Source organism: Daucus carota, chromosome 4 (assembly GCF_001625215.2).
Source record: "Daucus carota subsp. sativus chromosome 4, DH1 v3.0, whole genome shotgun sequence".
Taxonomy (NCBI): domain Eukaryota; kingdom Viridiplantae; phylum Streptophyta; class Magnoliopsida; order Apiales; family Apiaceae; genus Daucus; species Daucus carota.
The window spans coordinates 32,984,605-32,998,921 of NC_030384.2; the positions used below are offsets into that span (position 1 = coordinate 32,984,605).

At 34.1% G+C, this 14,317-nt stretch overlaps 1 protein-coding gene across 3 annotated transcripts; it reads right to left on the reverse strand.

Annotated features, from left to right (window-relative positions):
- Positions 1 to 46: 46 nt before the first annotated feature.
- Positions 47 to 14,022, reverse strand: LOC108219194 (uncharacterized). 3 transcript variants are annotated; one of them, XM_017392508.2, is made up of 6 exons: positions 13,869 to 14,009; positions 13,223 to 13,285; positions 11,910 to 12,803; positions 9,516 to 9,636; positions 1,822 to 1,881; positions 47 to 1,713 (listed from the first exon to the last, which is right to left on the reverse strand). In XM_017392508.2, the coding sequence occupies exons 3-6, from the start codon at positions 12,743 to 12,745 to the stop codon at positions 190 to 192; spliced, it is 2,541 nt and encodes an 846-aa protein (XP_017247997.1). In that variant the 5' UTR covers positions 12,746 to 12,803; positions 13,223 to 13,285; positions 13,869 to 14,009; the 3' UTR covers positions 47 to 189. The 3 variants fall into 3 exon arrangements, with proteins under 3 accessions (XP_017247997.1, XP_017247996.1, XP_017247998.1); XM_017392507.2 differs by lacking the exon at positions 13,223 to 13,285 and having other exon boundaries at positions 13,869 to 14,022; XM_017392509.2 differs by lacking the exon at positions 13,223 to 13,285 and having other exon boundaries at positions 13,873 to 14,011.
- Positions 14,023 to 14,317: the final 295 nt, after the last annotated feature.

Below are 14,317 nucleotides of genomic sequence, written 5' to 3' on the forward strand. Positions count from 1 at the left end.
ATAAAAAAATAATTTAATCTACGAAATTAACAGCAGAAGATAAAGCTACGGCAAGGAGATCCAACTGCAAATACAAATACAAATTTACAGCTTAAAACTTTTGACAGAAAGCAATTCTCCTAAGTGACTTTAAGATACAACATACAAGGAGAAAAACTGAGTAACGAACAGCTAGTTCCTCGACTCTTTTTAGTGCCGAGGCTTCCAATCACCTCTACCAGAAAATTGATACCGAGGTCTTATGTCTGAACTGGATTGCGGTCTTAAAGCTGAATCCGCGTTGAAACCGGATAAAATGCTTGGACTGCTTTGTATAGGCACGGGCGTTGGCAAAGAAGAAGCGTTTGGAACTTGGACAGCTGGATGCAGTTGTTGGTAGGAAAATTGTGAATGTACAGGAGGTCGCGGAGGGGGTGGAGGAAGGATAGTGGGTCTCGGAGGGGGTGGAGGAAGGATAGCGGGTCGCGGTGGGGGTGGAGGAAGGATAACAGGTTGCGGAATGACAGAAGATGTATTTGTGAAGGATGAGTTGTGAAGTTTTTGGGGAACAGGCATTGACAGCCTGTTTGCTTCTCCCATTGTTTGCTTGTATGGCTCTGGAGGGCACCACTCCGGCATATCGTCGTCATCGTCATCATACAGAAATTTGTTCTTGGTTAACGAAGTACAAGAAACCTCTGGAGAGATGAATGCAGCTGTAGGAGGCACCGCTGTAGCTTTGCCTTGGGCACTACATTGTTCTTCCCAGTTGTGATTACGAGAGCGCTCAGAAACACGTTCACAAACTCCTGGCGAAGCCTTTTCTTGGTAGGGAGCGGAATGATATGTGGGATAAGTAATATTATCTGAACTTTGGCTAGGAGCTGATATTGTATGCACAGCCGCCATGCTTGTTGCCACTAAACCAGTCTCTTTTAAATTTCCCATAGCTAGAAGCTTCATATCAAGCATAGAAGCACCTACACCTCTACTGAGTGCGGTGGAAGAAATCCCACGCGCAATTCCAAAGTCATATTCAGGAAGATCGTCTTCGTCAAAAGTAGGTGAACATGATTTCTTCGCATTATACTGAACAGACACCAAGGAATTCTTTTCTTGCCAGTTCACTTTAGAATGCTCTACTCCAGAAATAGCACTGAGAGATCCTTTAACTTCGGATAGGGCCCCAGTAGAAGCCTGACCAGGTCCAAGGAAAGGTACCGACGTTTTTTGAGCTACACGAGTGACTGGGACGTTGATTGGAGTTGCTGGGATATCAGCAGGGGAAGATCTTTTTATTTCAGAATGATCGTTACTTTCTATCTTCTTAATTTCATTACCAATTCCGCCAGCATGCTCAAGACTTAAAGTAGACACTGCTGTCACATGTTGAGTTGACTTAGTTTGTTGACCGGGTTGTGTGGGATTAGATTTCTTTCCAGCAACTTGATTAGACAAAGTTCCAGAAACAGAGGCAATAGGTTGCACTGAAGAGGACTTGCACCTGCTCTCTGAAGTTTTACTGACAGGATTCAAACAAACCTGGCTTTTTCGCCATACCACGCAACCAATCAAGGGCTCCTGCTTGTCTTCAGTAGCTGACACGCCCTTGAAGAAACCATATTTGGAAAGAATAGTAATAATGGTAGAACTATGAGGGCATATGTAAATGTCTGTGCCTGCTGATAACTGAGCATATCCTACTTTTGACCCCTTTTTGTATCCATTTGAAACCTGATGCCATCAATAAAAATGATTTAAATTGGGATGTGCTCCAATGAACAGTATAATATCTACAATCCTGACAAGCCAACTCTGCAGCACAGCATCACAATTACTCACCTCTTTCATGCCCGCAATATCAGTTTCAGGAGATCCCTCTTGCCAACAAAGTGATATAACCTGAATATATATTTACAGTTACCACCCACGTATTAAAAAAATGGAAAAGAATAGGTAGAGAATACAATGTAAAAATTTTACATCCTGGAAGGTTGAACAAGAATAAGTGCAGTATAATATTCAACTTTGGTCTCAAACTATTAAGGAGGGCTCTGTTATTTCCAACACCAAATTCAATTCCCCAAAACCTATGTCATTCACCTTATATTAGAGGTTTTTACATCATTTATTTTATATGAGGAGATTGTTAAATTATCTCTTAGTTTAAAAGAACAGAAGATACTTCACATAACATGTTTACCAATATTACACTATCATTTCCTGTACAAGTCAGAACACAGATGATATAACATGTGCAAGTAATTTTGAACAAGCAGCTGCCTCAACCAATCAATTGATACAAGCACCAAATGTAACCAGCCAGCATACAGAAGTAAAGCTTCCAATATCCTTTAAGATGCCTAAACTTTGCACAACATCTTCAAATCAACTACAGATCATTCCCACAGATGCATCACATCAAGCAAACAACTCTGAAAAGCGTCTTTGACTAATAGTAAGTCTCAATACAGAGTACCTGACAGGCTCACATAGCTATGCTCACATAGACAGGCAAGTTTAATTTAATAGTACATAAGATGGGTTCTTTGTCTGGCAAATTGTTTGATGTAAATACGAGGCTTGGTAGAAACTAATGATTAATATAATCAAGCGTAATGAAAATTTCCTATTATTATTAAGCTGTAAGTTATCCTTTTCAAACGAACTTTTCACGTGAAGCTTAGTTAAACGCTGTTGTTACATAATGCTAATGGAGCAAACGTTTATGACATGCTTGCGCGGTAAAATGGTATGCACTTTCTCTTCAAATACAAGACCAGCTAAGAGATTTACAGCCAGATACAGCATCTACATCGATAAAGAAGACTATACACTTCCGACATACAAATCACCAACATATATAAAATAAAGCCACCAAGCTTATTACGGCGCCAAATCGAGCCTCGGCGCCTGGATACCTTGGAATCGACTAGTCGACAAGTCGCCCGACTAGTCGTAAAAAGTCGACAAGTCATTCTTATACATATTTTTACTAGATTTAATATATATAATATATTTGAACACACATCAGTTTATAGTTTGAATCAAAAGTAAAAGATAATAAGCAACAGTGAAATGTATACGACATAGCAGATTGTTAGTTCACATATAAATTGAAGCCAGAAAGTAGTGATAGGAAAGAAATAATAATGTGAAGTTGAAATGATACAAAGATTAGGGATATACTTATATGTTGAAAATGATACAAATATTACATAGCCTGAAACCAAAAAGTAGTGACAGGAAAGAAATAATAATGTTATGTTGAAATAATACAAAGATTAGGGAGACACTGATATGTTGAAAATAAGTCGTTAGATTAAATAAGTCGTTGCTTGAATTTTTCTATAAAACGACTTGTCGACTAGTCGTTGACTTGATAACAATGAAAGCCACCTTAAAAGTTATAAGGATCTGTCTATGACCTATAAGATTTTTTCAACAGAAAAAAAAAAAGACAAAGTCTTGACCACCAAAATCAGTCAACAACCTGACCAAAGGGCTCATTGTTCCATTTCATCTCAGCCACCCAACACACATTATGCAGGACTCACAAATTTTAATTGGAGACAAAATAAAAAGTGTTTTTGAATTTAATATATATGGAAAGGAGACATGGATATGTCTACAGGAAGTATATGGAACAAACAATGCTTTTATCTTTCATACAGAGAGAGAAGTTTAGGAAGTAGCAAATTTCTGTTCTTTGGGAGTCTTAATGAGTGTGATGTTCTTTACAGGTCCAAATAACAGTAATTTTTGTTAAATATGTCCATTTGTATATCTTTAGCTTGGTCATAAGATGTGTCCTTTGAGTTCTCTTCTTTATCATTGTCTTGCATGTCACTAGTACAAAAAACCTAATCTTTCTGTTCTCATGAAATTTCTCCCTGTTAGATTTGACTTTATTAAGGCGGGCAAGTCGATGAAGGATTGAAGGCTAATAAATTTAATTGTTTAATTGTTAGTTTTGACTAATTCTTCATGTTAGTCTAGATTAATTTAACTCTTCCTGAGTTTGGGGGAGAATATAACTGTGTTGTAGCATATGTTGAAGGCACTACTAAAATAAGGAATGATCTTCATCAAGAAACTGATTTCTCTATTGAAAAATAAATTTGTGGCATTAGTCTTTCTCATCCTCCAATTCTATAATGCTCATATCTTTTCTTTTTATGCTTTGATTACTTCTTTTTTAATATTATTATTACCTTATTTGTCTCGCATTAATATACTAAATAATTATGATAATATATTGCTTATATCACCTGTACACTACATTATTTTCTTATATAATCTCATAAGTGTCTTATCTGCTTTCACTGTTAATTTTTTAATATGTTTTTTCACTATTAAATTTTTTTTTTTATATAATATGATTAGAGAAGGGAAGTACTGAACATATGTGCATTCTTCTTGTACGATATTGATTGCCAAACCTTGTTTTAGTTTATTAATTTGTGACAATTTTCAAAACAATTTAAAATTCAACAAAACATTATAAAATTTCTTAAAACTAATTGGATTAAAGTAAAATATTTATTGTTAGAGCTGATGATGCAAGGGCATCACTTTGAACCTATATCAAATAATTTCACAAATACAAAGATAAAACTTTTGTGTTTACTTGCTACAATTTCAAAACAACTCGTAAAAAAATTTGTAACTTAATTTGTAGTATCAATACAAAAACCATGTTTAGGTTGCCCTCTACAATCCTACACGACATCTTATATCTGTGCCCAATGCCAACTTTCACGGTAAGCCCCTAGCATCTTATTTACATATATATACACATTTAAAACTAATTTTCAGAAAAATAAAATTTAAATATCATATCGCTCTTGTTTTTTACAAGCAAAATCACTTATACTGTAATTTTATATTTAAGATCTTTCAATAATTCATTTCAGTAGATAAAATAGCTACTATTTAAATATTTCATCTGTAAAGAATAGAAAAAACTTTTTGATTACTTCTAATTTTCATTTAAAATGGGCCATAAAAAGAAATAAAAGAAATAAGTACTGACCTTTTCTTTGAGAAAAAAGAATGCAATTTATAGCATAAATAATTTACTATAGAAAACTCAGAAAGTTCAATTTAAGGTTTAAAAATGAAACAAAACACTTCACTATTTTCGATAACATGCTATTCTTTTAATATCGATAAAAAAATTTAAAAGATGTCCCTTACTTTTTTTTTCATGTAAAATTATTTTCACATACATAAAAAGAATACAATAGTTCCTAAATTTATTTTTCTTATTAATAAATATATCTTTGCCCTGCTGTGAGCCGGCAACATTATAATTAATGTCATCGAGTAAATATATGTCGTCAACAAATGGAGTTTTGTGCATGAACAAAATTTGTGTATATGACCATTATACTTGTCTGAGCATCATGGGCACATTTTGCACAATTACAATATCAACCACCTTTCACTAAATTTTAAACACAACAAATTTTTGAACTCCATGATATCATGATCCTTTATTTAATTTAGTAAATGATCCTATTCCTTTTCGATGAAGAAAAATAATCTTGATGACAAGTACTACTTCTTTTGACACACTTTACATATTAAAAAAGAAAAAAAAAAAAACTTTCAAAAAATAGATAACGAGTTGTATTTAATATAAGTTGTTCATAGTGTTAGAACTTCATATTTATTAATTGTATGGTGACAAGGCTAAAAGTATAAAAAAAACAATAAGTCATATTTTAGTTGTCAAGAATTGAACACCGAATAAAATATTTTAATTATAAATAAACAGTAAACTATCTCTTATATTTTAGGGAAATGGAACACAAGTATTATGTTCTTAACAACATATTTTATTACACTATTACTTGTATTATCGAGAATTGAACCCTTGATACGGCCTCCTCTTTATGCATGTAATATATGTGTAAACTTATATATATATATATATATATATATATATATATATAGGCTGCCACGAAGATTGTATAATCAAAATAAATAATGATATTATCATTGATTAAACTCATGCACATAACTATATGATATTCGAGAGATCATCCACTCTCCACACACAGATTGATGTCCAATTCATGCCTACCTCAACTTGCAAATCTTGTTTCTATTTATACTTGTACAAAAATATTATTTGTTCCAATAAATTCTCTCTTTTAGATTTGAGACTGACGCAATGCAAAATTAACTCCATTAAACCTCTAGCATATTTTTCATTTCAAAATTTCAATCAACAGCATAGATTGTTTGACACAAATAAGGGGCCTAATATTACCTGGCACCTAAACTCGAACCTTATCCTCAAGGTTCAAATGAGAAATTGTTCATAAATTTATTTATTTTCTCTCTTTTTTTTATTGCATCTCCATTCTCCACAAATAATAAATTCTTCCCAATTGCAAAAATGTTGCCAACTTTTCTTGTAACACTACCAAATTAAATCATCATTTTTAATGAATGCTACAACGGATCAGACATTGACTTGGTGATAAAATATTGTTGAGTTCAAAATAGTAGTTTTACGCACAAACAACCATCATGGCTCTCACCTCTCTCATCTCTCACCTATAAATACGGGCAAAGGCAATCAAGTAGTTGTGAGATTGAATTCATAGATGTTCTTAATGGTGGCAATCCATCAAATATTTGAATCGCTTTTACCACTTGTGTGCCATTGTCAAATTCATCTGAAAGTTGCAAAATTTAAAAATTATTTGCAGAGGGTCCCATAGTTTCACGGATAAGGTTGTCTAATTTTTTTAGTACGAGAATCATACTTTCCTTCATAAAAGAAAAAGAGATGTCTGACTAAACAATTTCAATATTCGGCCTTCGAAATTCTGACCCCGATCCCTTAATATAATATTTGCTTGCATTGCTTCCACTTTATTCTCAATGTACTTGACTCGAATTTCAACCTATTAGGACTCAAGAATGAAGATGCTCTGATCCCAAAGTTAGGACCCTGTTATGGTCTCCTCTCCTACACACCTTGTTTTACTTGTATTACAATCAATGTCATAAAGTCGACGACTAGTCGACCATTCGTCCTATAGAAAAAGTCGAGCGACGACTTATGAATCTAGTTAAAATATGTATATGAATGACTTGTTGACTATTTATGACTAGTCGATTCCAAGATACCCGAGCGCCGGCTCGACTTGGCATCATAATAACCTTGAATTTAGGGCTGTCAAACGGATAATTCGGATACGGATATGCCTATATCCGTATCCTTATCCGCAACTGTCGGATTCGGATACGGATAATTTCCGCTTTATTTCGGATACGGATAATATCCGCTTTTTCCCGGATACGGGTGCGGATATTTCGGACGGATGTCGGATATTTTTGATGATCGTATCGTATTGACGATGATTTTCGAACAATTTTTTTATGACTAAGCTCAAATGATACTTTTATATATGTATAAAGTATTTTAGTATTTGTATAATTATATAAATTTTGTATAAATGTATTATTTAATGCATATACACACACTACAAGCTAATAGCATAAAAGTTTAATTTCGTATAATTATATATTATATAATTTAAATATCATATATGTATTTAGTTTCGGATTCGAATATCACGAATTCGAATACGGATAATATCTGCTTTTTCTCGGATACGAAAAATATCCGTTTTTTCTCGGATACGGTGGCGGATTTTTCGGACGGATTCGGATTTTTCGGATTTTTTTGACAGCCTAACCTTGATTACAATATTATTTGTCCTAGCAGATCTTCTCTTTCCTAGCTTTGTAATTGACACAATGTACAACTACCTCCGCTAAATCTTGTAGAATTTCAAATCAAGCATATTCTTCATTTCAAATCTTTAATCATGAGCATTGATAGTTTGACTCAAACGAAGGGCCTACCATACTGGTGAGCCAAATGCAAGTTACGATCCAGTTCAGTGACTAACTAGCTATTCCAACTTTAAAGTTTCCATAAAATATAAAAGTGACAATTCAGCATCGAACTCCTTATGACCCTAAAGATGATAATGATAACTTGGCACTATCAAACTCCTCTTGAAGATAACTTGGCACTGTCAAATGGGACTCCTTTACACAGGGGTGAGCATTTCTCATGTTGAAACCGAGAACGGAACCGAAATCAGTATTTAGGATTTGGTTCATGTACCTCAAAGTTCGAGTCCATTAAGGTTTTATTCTTGTGACCTTATGTGTGATTGTAGACTTATTCGTTACCACTCTCTTTATGAATTATAAACTAATTCGTTACCCTGTCACCCTTACGGAGGTTGGGAGTTAGCTTTTCTATTTCTTTGAGGATTATAATCCTCTTTCGCGGTGTCACCCTATCAGGCAATGATGATTATTTCCATCTTGCAGGTGCGAACTGATATCATTATTGCGTATCAAATAAAATACTTAATTTCTAATGCCACTTATGATCAATAATCATTATATATAATGTATTAGAGTGGGTGGACTGAGAAGGGTAGGTAGGTAGGATTTATACATATGAGATACTTTATTTGTATTGTTTAGTTAAAACAATCAAAGGAATATTTATTCATGCAATTAATTAATTAATTTTTATTGGAGCAAATATGTAAGTACAATAATGATGAAATTAAGTTACAATTTTTATTATTAACTAGCATTACATTCTTGTTATATAAAACTTAGTAAATCAGTTGTCATGTATAAATTTAGTTTTAGATATTTATTCCTGAATTGTGTGTGTGTGTGTGTGTTTGTGTTGGGGGGTTAGGGGGCAGGGGGGTAGAGTCCGATGGATAGTATGCCCGATCCTATATAAAAGAGAGATGCAACACCCAGGAATAGAGTTTATCGCCACTACAATGTATCCTATATATGCATAATGCTAAATTTGCAGGCCATGACACATACTATCCCGGTGTGACTCCAGTGAAAATCACAATATAACAATTACTAACCTGGCCAATCCGACCATACGTATATTCAGTTTATCAGGCCTTTATGGGGCTTAATTTTCAAATTTTATATTATGCCTACCAGCTATAGTTTGAATGTACCAATTTGGGTGTCAGCTGACTGCATTCTTGGCATATGCTAATTGAATCTAAAAGAAATAAGCACCAGAATGTTTGTTGCGTTGGATGATCAAAATCAACAGAAAAACGCAACCTAGAATCTTTACTTGAATATCTAGATATCCGTGAAGAAGACATCAATTGATATACAAACCTTGAACAGATCAACTATAAAAAACAAAACCAATTACATTATTGTATTGAAAAATAGGTAATCCGAGGGTAATGTAAATAGAGCATAGAAACTGTAGCAAAGATTCTAGAATTCAATGCAGCTATTATATATTAGCTGTTCTCTTAATTACTCAAAGATATAATGCAGTAAGAGCATTCATAGTAAAGGTAAGTTGCAGTAAAAAGCGAGGTTGTAGAGAGCAAGGAGGATTTATTTTTTTTATTCTTTTTAATTTAGTAAGTAACGAGCATGCATTTTATTTCCTTCCACTACTTTAAACTATGACAAAGATAACATCATACCATCAAGCCGCGGTTGCGTGAGCGAGGAAGATCTTGAACATATTTTTCAAAAGCCTCTAATCTTACTTTCCCTTTAACTTCAATGAATCCAGACCAGGTTGTGTCAGGTAACTTCTCACCACTACACATAAATTATTGTGAACAATTGTCATTTTCATGCACAATAACTAGAGGAAGATGTCTTAAGATATCATACTTACTGTAGAAACGTAAAGAGAATTTAAGTTCCAAACTAGGAAAAGATATTATATGTGAGGTCAAGGTTAAATGAAATGGCAGGCAGGCATTGAAAACATATTGTTCTAGCAATCACACTACTACACAATTTACATGGAAGCGTAAATATAAATATATAGAAGCACAACTATCTGAACAAGGAAAATGCACAAACAGTTAACCACATTACATACAGTACAGTGTAAGGAGGTAACAGGGCTTTTTATTCAAGAAAAACCTAGAACCCAAGTACAACCAATATATTGAACTAAGAACCAATATTTAGCTGGTACAACTTATACAGGTTCGAAGCATACATATACTTCTTTCTACAATTCGAGAAAATATTGAATAATGGGTATCCTCTACGTGATGTTTAGTATAAAAAGCAGATGCAACCTTGATGTGCACATTATCTGCTTTGATATAAGTCTGCAAGTAGACATAATAATTGCCTTCCGTTGCACTTATACAATTGGCTTAAAGAAAACAGCATGAGTATAATTTTTCTAGAGGGAGAAGGCAAACAATATAATGGAAATAGATGAGCTTCATTACTTATAGATATAGCAAAAGAAAATTGGAAAAAAGCACAAGGTCAAAGAAAAACAAAATATAACAGAAGTGAGAAGACAGAGGTACGCACACACTTTGCGGAATTCAACAATTTCAACTCACTGCTATAGAGTATAGAAGCCTTGTCCGCGGTCCAATTTCATCTCTGGCAGAAAAACTTTTTTTTTCCTGATAACACCCAAGTAATAGACAGCACGCCTCTCTCTTTGCCCTCTTTAATTTATCACAACATCTGTCGGCCTCTAAATACCTTCTAAACGATCAGCAGGTCCCCATAATCCTACGTAAAATGCTACTTGGATCTAAACTTTCAAATTGTAGGCAACGCAATATTCATGCACATGTCACTCAACATTTTTTTGCAACTGTCTTTATAGCATTGTGAATATTGCGTCAAGCATATTAGAGGTAACTGAAAGCCATTCTCATAAAACTATTCCAGTAATGCGAGAGAAAGCTTGATGGCCTAATTTGTTCCCTCAAACCTTTTCCACTCATTGGGAGGGAGGAAATAAGGATCTCAGCTTTTTTACAAGAACAGAAGAAAATGATGCACTACATAAAACCTAACTCTCTAAATTAAACTTCTATGCAATAGAAGGATAAATCTGGCCATGGTACGGTTCCTTTGCGATTAAAAAGCATTTTTTTAGAGAGAAAGAAAACGTACAAACACAGATGACAGTGCAGAATCCCAAACAAAGAGAGCAAACATATTCAGACTTTTCCACAGTAATAAGAATAGGCAGACAGTTTGTATATCCTATAGTCAGAATACTCTACAACTCTTAAGTTGCTATGAGCACGCAGTAAAAATTATAATGTACAATATCCTAAGCCTGAACCAAAAACAAGTCCGCCATAACCCTAAAATAATTTCAAGAAAATAATAAATTAAAAAAAAAATAGTATCAGCATCTTCATAAGCCTGGTGCCAAATCCCTAGCAAAGTCTTCTAAAACAACTTTAATTCCCTAAAATCCTCATTGAGCAAGAAAAAATAATATTAATAAGTTGATGATCTAAATAAATGCCCCAAAGGGTGTATTGCCACTAAATTGTACCTATCCAACAAGAGACCATTGTGTCAAACAAACCAAATGTGTCCAAAATAAAAGGAGATGCAAGTTACAATCTTCTATTCACAAAAAAAAAACTAGCCTTATTGATCTTCTCGCAAACAGAGAAATCCAGAACATAACAGTTCACTTAAAAGTTTATATTCCCTCTTTCACAAAGGATTAGCCTTTTGGTCAAATTGACCCAACTCTGACTGGAGATGTAAAACTTTTCATGTTTAGACTAAACTAGCCATAATTCTTCAAAACACTGTCATCTATATTTATTATGCCATATAGATAAATTGCATTACAATGGATTCATGGTTACCATATAATGAGGACTGGTTTGGAGTTCATAGAGAGAAAGAAGAAACAATAATCCATGTTCTATACAGGCAGAAAATGCAACTGTGCTATTCACTAATAATATATCTATTGAGGGATTGCATGCAACTCCATATATAAGTGAGTGTCTATGTGTTGTACGCATGTCGACAAGTATCAATACAGAATCTGTTAATCAAAAAAGCATGAGGAAGACCTTTTAAAAAAGGCAACTGCAGACACAGTCACAGAAGAACTTAGCTGAACCCGCCCATCCCACAACTTGTCAGTAAATGTAATCAATGGTTCTCCTGAAGATAATTTAATACTCTCATCTGCTATAGAAGGACCTTCATGCTGAAGAATTTTCTGGCAATTCTCAACCAATTTATCATGCCTACTACCATTCCTTGACATGTCATCCACTGAGGTATTCTTGGAGATTCTCATCTCTGGTGATCCTGCTTTCTGTGGTGATCTGACATGGTTCTGTTCATCGCTTTTGTAAGCCTTGCCAGACTGAAACCCTAACATAGCGCGACAAACAGGTACCTCATTTTGGCATTCCCTCGCTTGCTGAGTTATGAGCATAAAGCTTTTCCCCACAGGCATCATAGTTGAAGAAGGGCCCTCCTTGTGACATAGAGAATCATCTGGCACACTTGAAGAAGCATCATTTGATTTATCAGTTGGGTTCCTCTGAGAGTCTGCATCACTAATTGGCCAATCTTTTATGAACCCAGTCCCATAATAATTATCATAATTTTTGAACTGCGGGTTGGAAGTTTCCTGTTCTCCAAATGATTTTTTAGCATGTACACCATTTTTACTTTCTTGCTCATTTACTCTTACAGGTGACCTAAATTCTTTAATATTTGATTTGTGAGTAAGATCAATAGCTGCTGCTTTCCTTTTCCCTGAGAACCCGTTAAAACTATCTAGATGATTTCCTGACGGTGAAAGTACCTTACTGCAGTCATAATCTCCAAAACTCTTCTTAGGAGAAGCTTTCAGATCAGATGAACGGCAATTTTGTTCTTTATCATGCCACATCTTCACTTGTAAATTTGCAACAAGCTGTTGATTGATCTAGGTGCGGCTTACCCAAAAACTGTTAACAGAATAGATGAGCAAATAAGAATTAACATTCATTTCAAGCAGTGACGGGTTTACCAAAAAGAAGCTCGGGGAGAATATGATACAAATGAATAAGAATACTAGAAGACACCCTAAGGAGAATTTCCTAAAAAGAATACAAAACAAAAAATAACAGGTAACGGAACTAGGAAAAAAAATACACCTTCAATATTCACAGTATGGCTATTCCAACTTAAATGTATTAATATAAGGTCATAAATTGTGTCAGCCAGTAGTTTTAATTTTCTTTTGTTTTGCAGTTAATCTTTACAGAACTTTATCGAAATGTGGGGATAGGACTCGACACATATAATCAACCAAACTCCAAGTAAGCGCCTTCTTCATTTGTCAGACTTATTGAAGTTAAGAAGCAAAGTGTAGTCTGACATTCACCTCCTTTATTTATCATCTTCGTCAGTTCTAAAACTCTGAAAACTGACTTGCCAAATGTCAATTCTGTTCAACAAAAAGGTATTAGTTGCAAGACTTGACCTTTCTTCCTCAAAGTCAAAAATTATGTTTTGATTTTTCTTCACTATATTAAAATCAGTTCTGGCAGAAAAATAAAAATAGTTCATGCTGCAAACTTGAAACAATAAATCCTTCGTCTACACTACAAATCAACTTGACTACCACAACTTATAAGACCTTTAAAAGGACCCTGGACGCTTCACTGCTAGCTACGTGTAAAGTAACAATAAAATGCAAAATAAAATCGGTGCACGAAAGTTTATTTCTTAAATCCTTTCTTTATCTCTTTTCCCAATTTCAGAACAATTAAATCAAGTAAACCCCTTTTGTCAAAAAAAAAAAAAAAATCAAAGTAAACCCCCAAAACAGGTGCATAAGAAATTATAAAGGCATACTTGCAAAATCATTATAAACCCTAAAATCAGGAATTAAACAAACCCCAGAAAAGCCTAAAGATAACCCAAAATTTCAACATTCAAAACCCTGACTAAGAAACGATCCTAGAACAGAGGCAAGTAGAAACACAAAGCACCGAAATTTACAATCAAGAATAGAAAGGAAATAAAACCTGCCGTTAGCTAGGGTTTGCAACGCATTTAATCTATTTCTTCAATTGTTGTCATCTCGTCTTTGTTTAGAGTTTAGACACACACTACACTGTCGGATGTTTGCACTGCTTGAGTACGATGTGCTGAAGAAACTGTGTTCGTGTTTTTGTTTATGGGCCTGTTCGGGTTTTCGGAACACTTATCCAAAGCTTTTGGGCCGGCTTTTTCTTTTTTACTTCTTTTTGTTTTATTACTATCACTTTTTTTTTACTTTGCATGGATTTATATTTTAAATTAAAAAAATACAATAAAATAACTATGCAGTAAATAAAAATGTAATTAATCACATTATGATTGATTGAAAAAATCAGAGATATTAGTCCTAATTTCTTGTGGTGGTAATATTTGAAGAAATTAGGATTAGTATAAAACTATAAACACGTTAAAATTGGATGCAACAAAGATTAAT